Here is a 17500-nt window from a genome sequence, read left to right on the forward strand (position 1 = left end):
TCAGAATCACTTTCTGATTCGATTTAGCTATGTCCGTCTGTCTGTCTGTCCGTCCGTCTGTCCATGTTAATTTGTGTAAAAACTACAGGCTGTAATTTTCATCCGATCGTCCTCAAATTTGCCACAATTATTTACATGGGTCTAGAGACGAAGCCTGTTTAAATTGGAAAAAATCTGCTCAGATTTAGATAAAGCTCCCAAATATATTCGTCCGACAAAAATTTCAACTATATCGTCATTTATAAACCAATTCTCACGACACAGGCAAAAAGGATTGCCTTATGAAAAACCTCTTGAGTTCGAGTTCTGTCCGCTGTCCGTCCGTCTGTCCGTCCGTCTGTCTGTCCGTCCGTCTGTCCGTCCGTCTGTCCATCCGTCTGTCCGTCCGTCTGTCCGTCCGTCTGTCCGTCCGTCTGTCCGTCCGTCTGTCCATCCGTCTGTCCGTCCGTCTGTCCTTCCATCTGTCCGTCCTTCCGTCTGTCCGTCCTACCGTCTGTCCGTCCGTCTGTCCGTCCGTCTGTCCGTCAGTCTGTCCTTCCATCTGTCCGTGCTTCCGTCTGTCCATCCATCCGTCTGTCCGTCCTTCCGTCTGTCCGTCCGTGCGCTGTCCGTCCGTCTGTCTGTCAGTGTGTCTGTCTGTCTGTCTGTTTGTTTGTCTGTCCGTCTGTCCTTCCGTCTGTCAATCTGTCCATCCGTCCGTCCGTCTGTGCGTCTGTCTGTCCGTCCGTCTGTCCTTCCGTCTGTCAATCTGTCCATCCGTCCGTCCGTATGTCCTTCCGTCTGTCAATCTGTCCATCCGTCCATCCGTCTGTCCGTCCGTCTGTCCGTTCGTCTGTCCGTCCGTCTGTCTATCGAAAGCACGATAACTTTCGAAGGCAACAAGCTAGGCGCTTGAAATTTTGCACAAATACTTCTTATTAGCGTAGGTCGATTGGGATAGTAAATGGGCTAAGTCGGTCCATGTTTTTATATATCTGCCATATAAACCGATCTTGGGTCTTGACTTCTTGAGCCACTAGAGGACGCAATTCTTATCCGATTTAGCTGAAATTTTGCACGTGGTGTTTGGGTATTACTTTCACCAATTGTGCTCAGTATAGTCTTAATCGGTTCTAAGCCCGATATATCTGCCATATAAACCCACCTTAGGTATTGACTTCTAGAGCTTCTAGAGGGCGCAATTCCTATTCGATTTGACTGAAATTTTGCATAACGTGTTCTGGTATGACTCCAAATAATTTTGCTGAGTATAGTCTAAATCCGTCCATAACTTGATATGGACGCCATATAAACCGATCTTGGGTCTTGACTTCTTGAGCCTCTGGAGGGCGCAATTCCCATCCGATTTGAAATTTTGCATAACGTGTTCTGGTTTTACTCCAATCAACTGTGCTAAATATAGTCTAAATCCGTCCATAACTTGATATAGACGCCATGTAAACCCATCTCCCGATTAGACTTCTTGAGCCTCTAGAGGGCGCAATTTCTATCCGATTTGGTTGAAATTTTGTATGACATGTGTTGGTCCCATAAAAGGCACATTTAATAACCGTTAAATTGTTTAAGGCTCCACGATATCGGTTTGATATATGGTCCAAATCGGGCCAAAAGTGGATACAACTGCCATATATAGCAATATTCCAATTCATAAATTTTTGCCCTTAAAATTCGGATTTTTTACGAGATTTGTCATAGACTTGGTATAATGAGTTGTGCAAGACCTCTTTAAACCTGTGCCGAATATAGTTCCAATTGGACTATATTTGGATATAGTTGTTATATAGACCGATCTCCAAAATTAAGGTCTTGGGCCCATAAAGGGCGCATTAACTACCTGATTTCCCTGAAATTCGGTAAAGCGACTTTTAAAAGATCCCTTAAAAATCCATGAAGAATATGGTCTAGATTGGATTGCAATCAAATTCCATTTTTATTGTCCTGTTTCACTCTTATCCAATGCTAAACATGTGTACAGGGCTTATTTAATGCATGCAAAAAACCACTTTCATTTGTTTTTCTCCACAAAAGCTTCTAAGACAAAGAATCCAAAGTCCTTGTTAAAGAGAGAGAGAGAGAGAAAGAGAAGGTGAGAGAGAGAGGGAGAGAGAGAGGCACTAATTGTAGTTAAAAGTTACTACATTGGCCCCATTTACAATTTAATTATAAATAAGAACACATAAAGTTTTTTTTTTTGTGTGAGTAAAACCAAGTTTTTACCTTCTCTCACATTTGTTATCTTAAAGCATTTCATTTTGTTGTTGTTTTTGTTCGTCTTCCATTTTACTGCCTTCCAAAGTAAAAAGTAATTTATACTTGGCTTTAGTTTCCCTACTATACAATAGAGAGATAAGGTCTAATATGATGACAAAAGCTATCAAAAGGAATAATGCTGAAGGATACAATGAAGGTGATGCTCAGGTGGTGCTACAAATCAACACTGAAACTATTTTTTCCTAACTTAAAAGATAGGAGCCAAAAAAAGACGAATTTAATTTAAAGATGCCCATTTCCTTTGATCAAGGATTTTTTACTTAATATTAAAACATATTTTCTTTAATGGTAGTTTAATATATCCTTACTTGGCGTCTTATTATTATAAACGACAACCTCTTAAGGTGGAGTTAAATAAAAATCAGTCTTCGATTGAAATTTAAATGGGATGGTTGTGTCCATTAGTATGAAGTGACTTATGTTTAAGGAAAACACCCTTTTTTCGAAGATTCGCTTCTTTGCCTCGCAATCTGTTTCAAATTACTGCGATAACTCAAGAAATCTTTTCTAATCTGTACGCTTATTTTGTGCGATGGATAAAGGCTTGAAATGGAAAAAGTAAAAGGGTGCTAAGTTCGGCCGGGCCGAATCTTGGGAACCCACCTCCATGGATTCTGCTAAAATGTGGGAGCTATATCTAGTTATAGACCGAATTGGACCCTACATGGCGCAGTTGTTGAGAGCCATAACAGAACAAATAAAATGCAAATTTTGCCCATGAACATCCCACTAAGGAACAGGGGCAAACTTCTCACCTATCAATGAGACCAGTCCGATTCTAGTTTAAGCTCAATGATAAGGGGCCTCCTTATTTTATAGCAGAGTCCGAACGGCGTGCCGCAGTGCGACACCTCTTTGGAGAGAAGTTTTACATGCCATATTACCTCACAAATGTTGCCAGCATTAGGAGGGGAAAGCCACCGCTGAAAATGTTTTTCTGATGGTCTCGGCAGGATTCGAACCCAGGCATCCAGCGTCATAGGCGGACATGCTAACGAGGCTTTCAGGGACTCAAGAAGTCAAATCGGGAGATCGGTTTATATGGGAGCTATATCAGGTTCCTTACGGATTTGGATCGTACTTGGCACAGTACGATCGAAGTCATAACAGAATACTATGTGCAAAATTTCAGCCAAATCGGAAGAAAATTATGGTTTCCAGGGACTCAAGAAGTCAAATCGGGAGATCGGTTTATATGGGAGCTATACCTAAATCCAAGCCGATATGGCCCATTTGCAATCCCCTACGATCTATATCAATACTAAGTATCTGTTCAAGATTTCAAGCTGATAGCTTTTTGTGTTCAAAAGCTATCGTGATTTCGACAGACAATTAATTTTGGCCCCAATCGGTTCAGATTTGGATATAGCTGTCATATAGCCCGATCCTCCGATTTAGGGTCCTAGGCCCATAAAAGCCACATTTATTATCCGATCTTGCTGAAATTTGGGACAGCGAGTTGTGTTAGGCCCTTCGACATCCTTCGTCAATTAGGCACAGATCGGTCCAGATTTGGATATAGCTGCCATATAGACCGATACTCCGATTTAGGTTCCTAGGCCCATAAAAGCCACATTTATTAACCGATCTTGCTGAGATTTGGGACAGCGAGTTGTGTTAGGCCCTTCGACATCCTTCGTCAATTAGGCACAGATCGGTCCAGATTTGGATATAGCTGCCATATAGACCGATCCGCCGATTTAGGGTCTTAGGCCCATAAAAAGCGCATTTATTGTTCGATGTCGCCGAAATTTAAGACAGTGAGTTGTGTTAGGCCCTTCGACTTCTTTCGTCAATTAGGCACAGATCGGTTATATATGTATTGGGTTGCCCAAAAAGTAATTGCGGATTTTTTAAAAGAAAGTAAATGCATTTTTAATAAAACTTAGAATGAACTTTAATCAAATATACTTTTTTACACTTTTTTTCTAAAGCAAGCTAAAAGTCACAGCTGATAACTGACAGAAGAAAGAATGCAATTACAGAGTCACAAGCTGTGAAAAAATTTGTCAACGCCGACTATATGAAAAATCCGCAATTACTTTTTGGGCAACCCAATATATCGCCCGATTTTCATTCCAAGAGCCACTTCAAGCACATTTATTGAGCAATCTTGCCAAAATATTGGCTTTCTTCGACGACTACCACAATATATGAGAAATTTGCTCGAAATCATCTCGGATTTGGATACAGCTTTCATGTATATGCTTGTCAGATTTTGGGTAGTTTGCAATAATGTTGTCATTGGTCAACCATAAATCCCCGATGACTATGTGCATGAACATTTCATTCACTTTTCTATCCCTTTTTCTATCCGTTGGACCATCCACTCCTCTTGCCGTATGGTCGTTCGCCCGTTCTTATTACAAATGACCCATTATTTCCGTGCGATCGTATATGTCCATGTGCCTGTTCACCACTCTACCCTATTTCCCAGCCCTACCATCTTTTTCCGACGTTCCACCTGTGCTTGCATTCATCTGTTTTTCAATTTTGATTATTCATTTCATTCAATTTACCATCAATCCTTTTGTCTTTCCAGACATCTACTGTCCTGCTTTCCATGCGGCCATACATCTCTCCTTTTTTCCGTTCGTCCTCCTAATGATCCCTCGATCCACATGTCCGCCTATATGTCCGTGAAATCTTGACTCTGTCTATTCGTCTGTCCATCCACCTGCCTTACTTCTAACATCGATTTCCTATCCCTTCAATTTGAAGCATTTCCATAGCATACTTTTAGCAACCTTTAAATCGCCTATAAGTAGGCAATTCCTGCTTTAACATGTGCTAATGTGCCATAACATCCTTTCAAAATTCAATATTCCTCCCCTATTAGCATGCATTTAAATTCAATGTCTTTCGCAGTAAGCATAGCCTGAAAATCCCTCTTCATAAGGATATCCAAATCCATCCTTCCATCATAAAAATCTGTTACAGATTTCTGTGAATTGTCTTAGCTGTCATGTTACAACAAAAAAAAACGACAATAATGGCATTAAAGGATAACTGCAAGGATAACAGCACTCAGAACTTGGTTTTATTGCGCATTAGCTGCCCTTTAAGCAATTGATCTCTTTTCTCTCTCTCTGAACTATGAATAGATGAAGAAATTATGGCTAAACTCATTTTGCAATCTCTTAACTTATGGATGATGGCGATGGCGATGACGATGATAAAGATGTTACCAAATATTATGTAGGGTACTTATTTCGAGTTTAAAACTAAATTCCTTTTAAGAATAAAAAAAAAACCAAACGGCTATGTGTCTCACATGCCGTGGCAGTATACCGAATTACTGTGGCAGTAAAGCCTTAGCAGCTCCTCAAAAATGACAAAACCCAAAAGTAGTTCAAAAGGACAATGGCATAGTTGAGCAACACACCCACAGACACACACACACACATCAACACTCAACCTACAAGGTAACCGGCAAAACTATTGCATGTGAATAGAACAAAAACAAATACATTGAAATAGAGACTGTATAGTGTGTAAACCACACCAATACAAATACACTCTCTCTATTCCCCACCATTTCCATTCCCTTCTCACTGGCAAAGTCAAACAAAAGTTTTATGTAAAGCTTACAATGCCTTGAATAGTTTAAGGTAAAGTAAGAAAATTGTTCAAATTGAAAGCCAGGGGCGTAGATGGGGAAAGTAAAGAAATTACAATTACATGTTATGGTCTCATCGTCTTTCTTCCTGTGCATTAGGCGGCATAGAATTCTCTGCCTAATTTTTCAACATTAGGATTTTATCCATACTAGTCTTCCCAATCTCGAGAAAGCCGTTGATGTTTCCGTCGTCGGGTCCCTGTTAGTTAGGCCTCTCGATTAGGTCTCTCGCCTCTCTGCCTGATGTTTCAGTATTAGGATCTTTGTTTTTCCTAGTCTTTCCAATATCGAGAGAGTCGGTGATAATCTCGATGTCGGCCCCTTGTCCGTTAGACGGTATCAAGTGTCCCGCCACTGCACCACCTGATGGCTCAAAGTGAGAATATTTGCCTATCCTAGTTTTCGCAATCTTGAAAAAGACAGACACGGCCCCATAGTATGACATGCCTTTAGTCTTAGCCCCCATGAACATTCCACTAAGGAACAGGGGCTAACTTCTCACATATCAATGAGTGCAGTCCGATTCAAGTTTAAGCTCAATGATAAAGGGCCACCTTTTTATTGCCGTGGTGCGGCACGCCTTTCGGGCGAAAACTTCTCCACCTCTTTGTGGAGAAGTTTTCACATGGCTGCCATACCAAATGGTCATCCTGGGAGTCACCTGCCACTTTCTACTGAACATCCTCCTGCAGGAATAAAAAGCGCACAGTGCCTTACGGCTTCTTTCCTTGGTGTTCCGCTTCCAAGACAGTTTCTAATCGAGGATTACCTCGATTACCTAGGTACTTGCCTCCATCGACAGACGCAGGGTGAGCTCACAAATGTCGCCAGCATTGGGAGGGGAAAACCACTGCTGAAAATTTTTTTCTGATGGTCTCGCCAGGATTCGAACCCAGGCGTTCAGCGTCATAGGCGGACATGCTAACCTCTGCGCCACGGTGGCCTCCCTCAACGGTTACTATTTTCTTAAAAATTCCACCACATTTGAATGAAGGACTTGTGTTTCATACATACTCCCAGCATTTTTTCCTGACTACGCCCCTGGATGTTGTGCAAGTGTTTATATTCATGCCTGTGTTCTGGTGTAATGGGTTTAAGTAGTTGTTAATAAAAAACGAATGCAACATTCTTTTTTTAAGAACATATCACCGCCCTAGCCTTCATTGCCTTCGTCATCGTCATCATCATCGCTGTCTTTTTAGCCCAAATTTGGGCTTTTGTAAATGTTTGCTTATTTTCTTCATCCATCGTTGGATTCTTTTGCTAAGCTTTGTAGTTTCTTGGCAGCAAAGATATAAAACATTTTTTTTTTTTTTAAGTAAAAGAAGAAAAGAACTTTTATAGTAAAAAATGCAGAAGTGAACAAAAGATTTGCCTTTTTTCTATTCATCACTTGCTTTGTGAAGGTATGGTGGGGGTGATGGAGTGTGTGTGTGTGGAGAAAACCCGCTCTGTTGTTCATTTTCTTAATAACATAGAGGAGGTGCACATGCCCTCACAAAAATCCACACACACACGCACACACACAGTGAGAAATATGAAAACAAAACATTCACAATAAGAATACAAGGAATGGGAAATCAAACAGTGTTACTTAGGGAGAGAGAGGCAGATAACCTGCAAGCATTGAGTTTTTAAGAGAGAGAGAGTGAGAGAGACTGTTATAAGTGTAGTGGGGCTCTATTGAAAAAATGGGCAGTAATCCATTTGAGCCACATGATATTGGTGGGCATATTTGGAGTTGCTTAATGGGTTGTTAGAATCATCTTTTGCCTTGCAATATATGAGGTAGTGGCATATACCATGCGACCGAAATGAAGAGATACCGATATCTGATCTAAGAAAAAAATCAAAAACAGATTTCCTTTATTAATGTCGCATGCTTATCTTTACATGCTTCTAGTTTTTATGCCCACCACCGAAGGATGGGGGTATGTTCATTTTGTCATTCCGTTTGCAACACATCGAAATATCCATTTCGGACCCTATTAAGTGTACATATTCTTGATCGGCGTAAAAATTTAAGACGATCTTGTCATAGCAGTCCCTCTGTCCGTCCGTCTGTCTGCTCAAATCATGCTACAGACATTAAAAATAGAGATATTGAACTAAAACTTTGCACAGATTCTTATTTTGTCCATAAGCAGGTTAGGCTTGAAGATGGCCAAATCGGACTATATCTTCATATAGTCCCCACATAGACCGATCCGCCGATTTAGGATCTTAGCCCCATAAAAGCCACATTTATTATTAGATTTTGTTGAAATTTGGAACAGTGAGTTGGGATAGGACCCTCGACATTCTTCGTCAATTTGGTCCAGATCAGTCCAGATTTGGATATAGCTGTCATATAGACCGATCTCTTGATTTAAGGTTTTGGGGCCATAAAAGGCGCAATTATTGTCCGATGTCGCCGAAATTTGGGACAGTGAGTTGTGTTAGGCCTTTCAATATCCTCCGTCAATTTGGCTCAAATCGGTCCAGATTTGAATATAGGTGTCATATAGAACGATCCGCTAATTTAGGGTCTTAGGGCCATAAAAGCCACATTTATGATCGGATTTTGCCGAAATTTGAGACAGTGAGTTAAGTTAAGCCCCTTGATATACTTCCGCAATATGGCCTAGATCAGTTCAGATTTAGATATAGCTGCCATATAGACCGATCCGCCCATTCAGGGTATTAGGCCCAAAATAGCCACACTTATTATCCGATTTTGCTGAAATTTAGGAAAATGAGTTGTGATAGGCCCTTCGACATATTTCTTCAATTTGGCTCAAATCGGTCCAGATTTGGATATGGCTGCCATATAGACCGATCCGCCGATTTAGAGTATTAGGCCCATAAAAGCCACACTTATTATCCGATTTTGCTGAAATTTAGGAAAATGAGTTGTCTTAGACCTTTCGACATACTTCTTCAATTTGGCTCAGATCGGTAAAGATTTGGATATAGCTGCCATATAGACCGATCCTACGATTTAGGGTCTTAGGCCCATAAAAGCCACACTTATTATCCGATTCTGCTGAAATTTAGGAAAATGAGTTGTCTTAGACCCTTCGACATTCTTCTTCAATTTGGCGCAGATCGGGCCAGATTTGGATATAGCTGCCATATAGACCGATCCTCCGATTTGGGGTCTTAGGCCCATAAAAGGCGCATTTATTGTCCGATGTCACTGAAATTTGGAACAGTGAGTAGTGGTAGGCCTTTTGACATCCTTCGACAATTTGGATCAGATCGGGCCAGATTTGGATATAGCTGCTATATAGACCGATCCTCCCAATTACGGTTTTAGGCCCATAAAAGCCACATTTGTTATCCGATTTTGCCGAAATTTAGGACAGTGAGTTGTGTTAGATCCCTCGACATCATTTTTCAATTTGGTCCAGATCGGTCCATATTTGAATATAGCTGCCATATAGACCGATCTCTTGATTTCAGGTTTTAGGCCCATAAAAGGCGCATTTATTGTCCGATGTCGCCGAAATTTGAGACAGTGAGTTGAGTTAAGCCCCTTGACATACTTTTGTAATATGGTGCAGATCGGTTCAGATTTGGATATAGCTGCCATATAGACCGATCTCTCGATTTAAGGTTTTAGGCCCATAAAAGGCGCATTTATTATCCGATGTCGCCGAAATTTGAGACAGTGAGTTAAGTTAAGCCCCTTGACATAATTCTGCAATATCGGCAAATCGGTTCAGATTTAGATATAGTTGCCATATAGACCGATTCGCCAATTTAGGGTCTTAGGCCAATAAAAGCCACATTTATTATCCGATTTTGCCAAAATTTGGGACAGTGAATTAGGATAAGCAAATCGACATACTTCTGCAATATGGCGCAGATCGGTCCAGATTTGGATATAGCTGCCATATAGACCCATCCTCCGATTTAGGGTCTTGGGCCCATAAAAGCCACATTTATTATCCGATTTTGCTGAAATTTGGGACAGTGAGTTGTGTTGGGCCCTTCAACATTTTTCTGCAACTTGGACCAGATCTGTCCAAATTTGAATATAGCTGTCATATGGACCGATCTCTCGATTTCAGGTTTGGGGCCCATTAAAGGCGCATTTATTGTCCGATATCGCCGAAATTTGGGACACTGAGTTAAATTAAACCCCTTGACATACTTCTGCAATATGGTGCAGATCGGTTCAGATTTGGATATAGCTGCCATATAGACCGATCTCTTAATTAAGGTTTTGGGCACATAAAAGGCGCAATTATTGTCCGATGTTGCCGAAATTTGGGACGGTGAGCTAGTTAAGCCTCTCGACATATATTCGGATTTTGACGAAAGGTGGTTTACATAGTAAGCCGAGGTGGTGGGTATCCAAAGTTCGGCCCGGACGAACTTAACGCCTTTTTACTTGCTTTCTTATCACAACGAAGCTCTTTACAGTTGGTCAAACATTTTTTATACTTCATTTAAAAATCCTTTATCCTAATTTATTTGATTTTTTTTTCTTGGACTATTACTGTGAACTCAAGCCTTCTTTTGTTTGGGGGTTTTTACAAACTCTCCCCCCCACAAATGTTTTGATAATTGGCTTTGATTTTATTACGTTTTTTTTTTGCTTTTAACAAAGTACTTGAGAATGCAGCATATTATCCTTGAATTACGCTTCCTTGAGAAAATGCTTTGATTTTCCTGTGTTTTTCTCCGTTTTTTTTTTCTTTGTGTTAGTTTTTTTTTTTTTGCTTCATTCAGTTCTCTGTCTTTGGTCCCTTTTAAATGTTGGATTCTTATTGTCTTGTTTTTGTGTGTTTCGCGGTTATTGTTCATCCGCGCTAATTAGTCTTTTGCAGGAAGAGCAAAGATGAAAAAAAAAAGAAACCAAAAAGAAAAACTCTCTTAAAGGGAAGAATGTGTAAAACATATTCAAAGGCCTTGACAAAGGGTTAAAATGTATAAATTACCATTATGGGTAAACGCTGAAGCCAACGCCACAGTCGCCGCCGCTGATGTCAAGGATCTGCTATTCTGCAATAAAACTCAAGAACAACACCAAAGGCTTTGAAACATCCTTGAAAACAATACAGACACACACACATACACAAACAAAATACCATGAAGAAAACCAGAAATCTTTAGATAACAAACCTTTATGCCAAAAAAAAAGAGGGAAAATTATTTTTTTATATATTTTTCCCAAGGAATGCTTATGTGGGAAATTACAGTCCATTGTGATGAAACTAGTATACCCCCATCCTATGGTGGAGGGTATAAAAATATAAAGATTTTTCTGAAAAAAAATTGAGAAATCTTCTATGGCATCTTTATTTCAAAAACGTTTATTGAAACAAATTTCTATGAACTTTTCTAAAAATTTCAAACAAATTTTCTTTGCTCAAAAACTTTTCTAAACTAAAAAACCCCACCATTCGGTTTTTTTAGTTTAGAAAAGTTTTTTAGCAAAGAAAATTTGTTTGAAATTTTTAGAAAAGTTCATAGAAATTTGTTTTAATAAACGTTTTTGAAATAAAGATGCCATAGAAGATTTCTCAATTTTTTTTGAGAAAATTTTTTATATTTTTATACCCTCCACCGTAGGATGGGGTTATACTAATTTCGTCACTCCGATTGTAACACCTCGAAATATGCGTCAAGGACCCCATAAAGTATATATGTATTCTTGATCGCCATGACAGTTAAAGTCGATCTAGCCATGTCCATCCGTCTGTCTGTCTGTCCGTCTGTCTGTCTGTCCGTCTGTATGTCCGTCTGTCTATCCGTCTGTCGGTCTATCTATCGAAAGCACGCTAACTTTCGAAGAAGTAAAGCTAGGTGCTTGAAACTATGCACAAATACTTTTTATTAGTGTAGGTCGGTTGAGATTGTAGATGGGCCAAATCGGTCCATGTTTTGTTATAGCTGCCATATAAACCGATCTTGGGTCGTGACTTCTTGAGCCTCTAGAGGGCCAATTCTCGTCCGTTTTGACTGAAATTTTAGACGTGGTGTTTTGGTATCATGTCCAACAACTGTGCTGAGTTTGGTTCAAATCGGTACATAACCTAATATAGCCGCCATATAAACCGATCTTGGATCTTCACTTCTTGAGCCACTAGAGGGCGCAATTCTTATCCGATTTGGCTGCAATTTCGCACGTGATGTTTTGCTATGACTTCCAACAACTGTGCTGAGTATGGTTTAAATCGGTCTATAACCTGATATAGCTGCCATATAAACCGATCTTGGGTCTTCACTTCTTTAGCCACTAGAGGGCGCAATTCTTATCCGATTTGGCTGAAATTTTGCATGAGGTTTTTCATTATGACCTCCAATAACTGTACTTATTATGGCGCAAATCGGTCTACAACCTGATATAGCTGCCGTATAAAACGATCTGGGATATTGACTTCTTCAACCGCAAGAGGGCGCAATTCTCATCCGATTTGACAGAAATTTTGCTCAATGGCCCATGACCTTCTAGATACGTGTCTAATATGATCTGAATCGATCAATTGCCTGATGCAGCTTCCATATAAACCGATCTCCCGATTTTGCTTCTTGAGCCCCTACAATGCGCAATTCTTATCCCAATGATCTGAAATATTACACAATGACCTCTACAATGTTCAGCATTCAATTCATTTATGGTCCGAATCGGACTATAACTTGATATAGCTCCAATAGCATAACAGTTCCTATTCAATATTCTTAGTATGCCTAAAAAGAGATACCGCCCATAGAACTCGACAAATGCGATCCATGGTGGAGGGTATATAAGAATCGGCCCGGCCGAACTTAGCACGCTCTTACTTGTTTTTCTCTCTGTTCTCTTTATGAGAAGTATGAGCCTGAAAGTAATATTGCCGCTGTTCTTCTATGGAATCTAGGTGGGAATTTTTTGCTAGGGATACTTTGCTGTGACCAGTTTCATGGTGGACTATATTGAATTCCCTAACAAACCCCTGGGTCATGACATAATGATGACTTGGGTTTCTGCACTCAAAGAACTGTTGTACTTACATCAAGGATTTGTAAACTAATTTTAAAGATGCCCATTCTAAAACTTATTAAGGAACATTGAGTGAACGTTTCTTTCTTGATGTTAATGTATTTTTTTTTTCTTAAATGGCAAAATTTCCCGAATATTCTACCACTGAATAATTCAAAGAGTGTTGGTTGGTTGTGCTGACCCAGCCATTTTGTTTAACTTACCTAAAAACTTGGATGAAAGGCTTCTTTGGTTTTTTTCACATTCTCTTTGCCAGTGTTTAACATCTGTCATCACCTCATAAGTGTGTCCAGTTTTTATGCTTATCTGGAATATCTCAATCTTGACAGAGTGAACCAAGAAAATCATCATCCTGCACCGCTAGCCCCTATTGACCACACACCCTTATCATCATGCAAAGCTTTTAGGAACTCAAACAGAGGACACAACAGAAGCTTCATCGAGAGAGATGAGGAAGAAAAAGTTACACCAATTAAGTAACGTATCTTAAACGAATTTTGTGGCGTTGATTAATGTTTTCACATTATCCTTGTGACAGGACATGGTCCAGTTCATGTGATAGTTGTTGTTGCTACTACAATTCTAGCATTCCATATTCCTTTTAATCGACCATTTTAGCCAGACCCATTGCTCAAGATGAGAAAGAACGGACAAAAATAAACAAAAAAGAAAGCCCAGCAACATGTCCTCTGCTAACCTTTCCTCCACCAACGATTTTCTATGGGCTTTCTTCGCATTTTCAGTCAGGGGAGAACATCAGTTGTTCTATTCTGTTTTTGTTCTACATTATATTGCGACCACACACACACATACAGAATTTTCAATGAATTTCTTTCTTATCAAAACCCTTGGACATGTGTATCTTACACATGTCCTTACTTTTGTTCTGTTCATTGTGGTGTCCTTAGAAAAGGACAATGCTCACAGTGCTAATTGCTGCATGTAAAGTGAAGAAATCTGTGATTTGTCAAGCCACACAGCCTAGGGGGGGTAAAATGATTTTATGTATCCCAATAAATCAACATGTTCTGCTAGCATAATGAAAAGCCATTCTAAAAGACTTGCCACATAGTACAGCAGTTTTGGGGTTATTGGCCAATAACCCCAAAACTGTTGAAAATAAATTAAAGTAAGACTTGAGCAAAAAGGATTATTGTTTCAATGAAGGGAGCTTTCTTCATGCCAACTGGGATTGGTTTTAATAAATTTTGTTAAAATTATTAAATATTTTTTTTTTTAAGTTCTTTCTTTCCTCTTTCATATATCTGCCAAATATTTACCTTTTTTTGTCATTTTCATTCTATTTACAGATTTCTTTTTTTATTTCATCTACCATGTGAGGCAACACGACAAAATCTTTGACACAAACCGAGCTAATTAAAATGGAATTTTGTAACGCCTTCTTGGCGTTTGTGACATTTAATATGTCAATGAGAAGGTGAGTGAGCAGCAACAGCAGCAATGTGTTTGCTGAAAAACTACCATGAAATGAACAAAAATTCCCTTTGGTAACCAAAGGCTGTAATAAATTCTAACACACTCACATTCAGATACACAGAAACATATTCACACGAGAGTGTATATGTGTGAAAAGCGGAGCATCATTTGCAAGGCCCAGTTAATGGAGGCCAAGAAAATTTTCGTATAACATCATTTTTGAACAAATAAAAGCGTGTTAAGTTCGGCCGGGGCGGATCTTGGGAACTTATTACCATGGGTTCTGCTAAATATTTTGTACAAAATAAATTTGGTTCTACATACCATACTTTAGTCAAACCAGCAAAAATTAAAGATTCTAGGAATCGAACAAGGATTATCGAGAGACCGGTTTGCATGGGAGCTATATCAGGCTATAGACTGATTTCGGCCGTACGTAGCAGAGTTGTTGGAAGTCATAACCAAATACTAAATGCAAAAATTCTGACAATTCGGACAAAAATTGGGGCTTGTAAGGGCCCAAGAAGTCAATTTGGGCCATCGGTTTATATGGGAGCTATATCAGGCTATAAACCGATTTGTACCGTAGTTAACACAAATGTTGAAAGTCACAACAGAACACCACATGCAAAATTTCAGCCGAATCGGGCAAAAATTGCGGCTTTCAGATGCTCAATAAGTAAAATCGGGAGATCGGTTTATATGGGAGCTATATCAGGTTATAAACCGATTTGGACCGTATTTGGTACAATTTTTAGAGATCATAACAGAACACTACATGCAAACTTTCACCCAAATCGGAGCAAAATTGCATCTTCCAGGGGCTTAAGAAGTCAAATCGTGAGATCGGTTTATATGGGAGCTATATCAAGTTATAGACCGATTTGATCCGTACTTGGCACAGTTGTTGGAAGTCGTAACAGAACACTATGTGCAAAATTTCAGCTGAATCGGTCAAAAATTGTGGCTTCCAGATGCTAAATAAGTAAAATCGGGAGATAGGTTTATATGGGAGGTATATCTAAATCTGAAGCGATATGGCCCATTTGCAATCTCCAACGATCTACTTCGATATTAAGTATCTGTGTAAAATTTCAAGCGCCTAGAGTTACGCGTTAGACCCCTATCGGTTTTTCGAAAACGGACGGACGGACTGATGGACGGTCGGCCGGACGGACGATCGGACGAACGGGCTGACGGACGGTCGGACGGATGGGCGGACGGACGGTCGGACGGATTAGCAGACGGACGGTCGGACGGATGGGCGGACGGATGGACGGATGGACGGACGGATGGACGGACGAACGGTTGGACGGGCGGACAGACGAACGGTCGGACGGACGGGCGGACATAGCTAAGTCGATTCAAAACGACGAGACGATCAAGAAAATACATCCTTTATGGGGTCTTAGACGAATATTTCGAGGTGTTACAAACGATTAGTATACCCCCATCCTATGGTGGTGGGTATAAAAATAGTTCATAATTTCGATTCCTTTTCACAAGGAAAAGGGTATAAAACCTACCTATCCCAAAAAATGGGTGTCACAATCACCCTTTCCCAAGGAAAAGGGGACCCAGATCACCTTTTTCCAAGGAAAAGTGTATCAAAACCACACTTTTCCAAGGAAATGGGTATCAACCACCTTTTCCCAAGGAAAAGGGGACCCAGATCATCTTTTCCCAAGGAAAAGGAGACCCAGATCATCTTTTCCCAAGGAAAAGTGTATCAAAACCACACTTTTCCAAGGAAAAGGGTATAAAAACCAAAATTTCCCAAGGAATAGGGTTTCAAAACCACAATTCCAAAGGAAAAGGGTATCAAACCCACCATTTCCCAAGGAAAAGAGCGTCACAACCAGGCTTTCCCAAGGAAACGGGGACCCAGATCAACTTTTCCCAAGAAAAAGTGTATCAAAGCCACAGTTTTCCAAAAAAAAGGGTATCAAAACCATCCTTTTCCAAGGAAAAGGGGACCAAACCCACCATTTCCCAAAGAAAAGAGTGTCACAACCACCCTTTCCCAAGGAAAAGGGGACCCAGATCATCTTTTCCCAAGGAAAGGTGTATCAAAATCACATTTTTCCAAGGAAAAGGGTATCAAAACCACACTTTTCCAAAGAAAAGGATATCAAAACCGTCCTTTTCCAAGCAAAAGGATATCAAACCCAGCATTTCCCAAGGAAAAGGGTATCACAACCACCTTTTCTCAAGGAAAAGCGGACCCAGATCATCTTTTCCCAAGGAAATGTGTATCACAACCACACTTTTCCAAGGTAAATGGTATCAAAACCACACTTTTCCAAGGAAAATGGTATCAAAACCACACTTTCGCAAGGAAAAGGGTATCAAAACCATCCAAATCCAAGGAAAAGGGGACCCTGATCAGCTTTTCCCAAGGAAAAATGTTTCAAAACCTCACTTTTCTAAGGAAAAGGGTATAAAAACCACACTTTTCCAAGGAAAAGGGTATCAAACCCACCATTTCTCAAGAAAAAGGGTGTCACAACCTCCCTATCCCAAGGAAAAAAGGCATCAAATATACCCTTTCCCTAGTTAAAGGGTACCAAAACCCACACGACACACGTCACCTGTTTAACTGCCAAGCCAAACCCACTCAACTCAGACCCAGATCCCTCTGGACGCACCCCATCTTAGTTGCAGAGTTCCTGGGTCTTGACTCTCAACAGATTCAAGCAGACGAACGATAGAACACAACAAATTGCTACAACAAGAATGGTCTATATCGGTCAATAACTTGATGTTGCTCAAATATATATTAAAAATTCATTCAAAAAAACTTGACAAATGCGATCCATGGTGGAGGGTATATAATCGGCCCGACCGAACTTAGCAAGCTTTAACCTGTTGTTTAAAAAAAAAATCTTTTAAAGTAAAAATTAAAAAAAAAGCTGTGGCCTTACAAACTGCGTCTTGAAAAGTAAGCAGAAAATTTTGAAATGTAAATGAAAGCAGCCTTAGCATATGCTTTCGTTTGTACAAAAAAGAATCTTTAAATGGAATAAAAGTGTAACAAATATTTAACTGAGAGTTTTCTGCGACAGAAAACCGGTAGCTTAGGGACTCCCAGACGAAGCAAAGCAAATACCAGAAGCAAAATTTACACACAAACACACACACACACACACGTACACATTCTAGTACAATACTCATAGGTAATATTTGTTAGAGGGACATTA

At 39.9% G+C, this 17500-nt stretch overlaps 1 protein-coding gene across 1 annotated transcript in view; it reads left to right on the plus strand.

Annotated features, from left to right (window-relative positions):
- LOC106090101 (uncharacterized) overlaps positions 1-17500 on the plus strand; it is a 339431-nt gene that overhangs the window by 181581 nt on the left and 140350 nt on the right. The window contains exon 4 of the mRNA XM_059369225.1: positions 14174-14301. Coding sequence (XP_059225208.1) covers positions 14246-14301 — 56 coding nt within the window. The 5' untranslated portion in view covers positions 14174-14245. The remainder of the gene's footprint in view (positions 1-14173; positions 14302-17500) is intronic.

Source organism: Stomoxys calcitrans, chromosome 5 (assembly GCF_963082655.1).
Source record: "Stomoxys calcitrans chromosome 5, idStoCalc2.1, whole genome shotgun sequence".
NCBI classification, from domain to species: Eukaryota; Metazoa; Arthropoda; class Insecta; order Diptera; family Muscidae; genus Stomoxys; species Stomoxys calcitrans.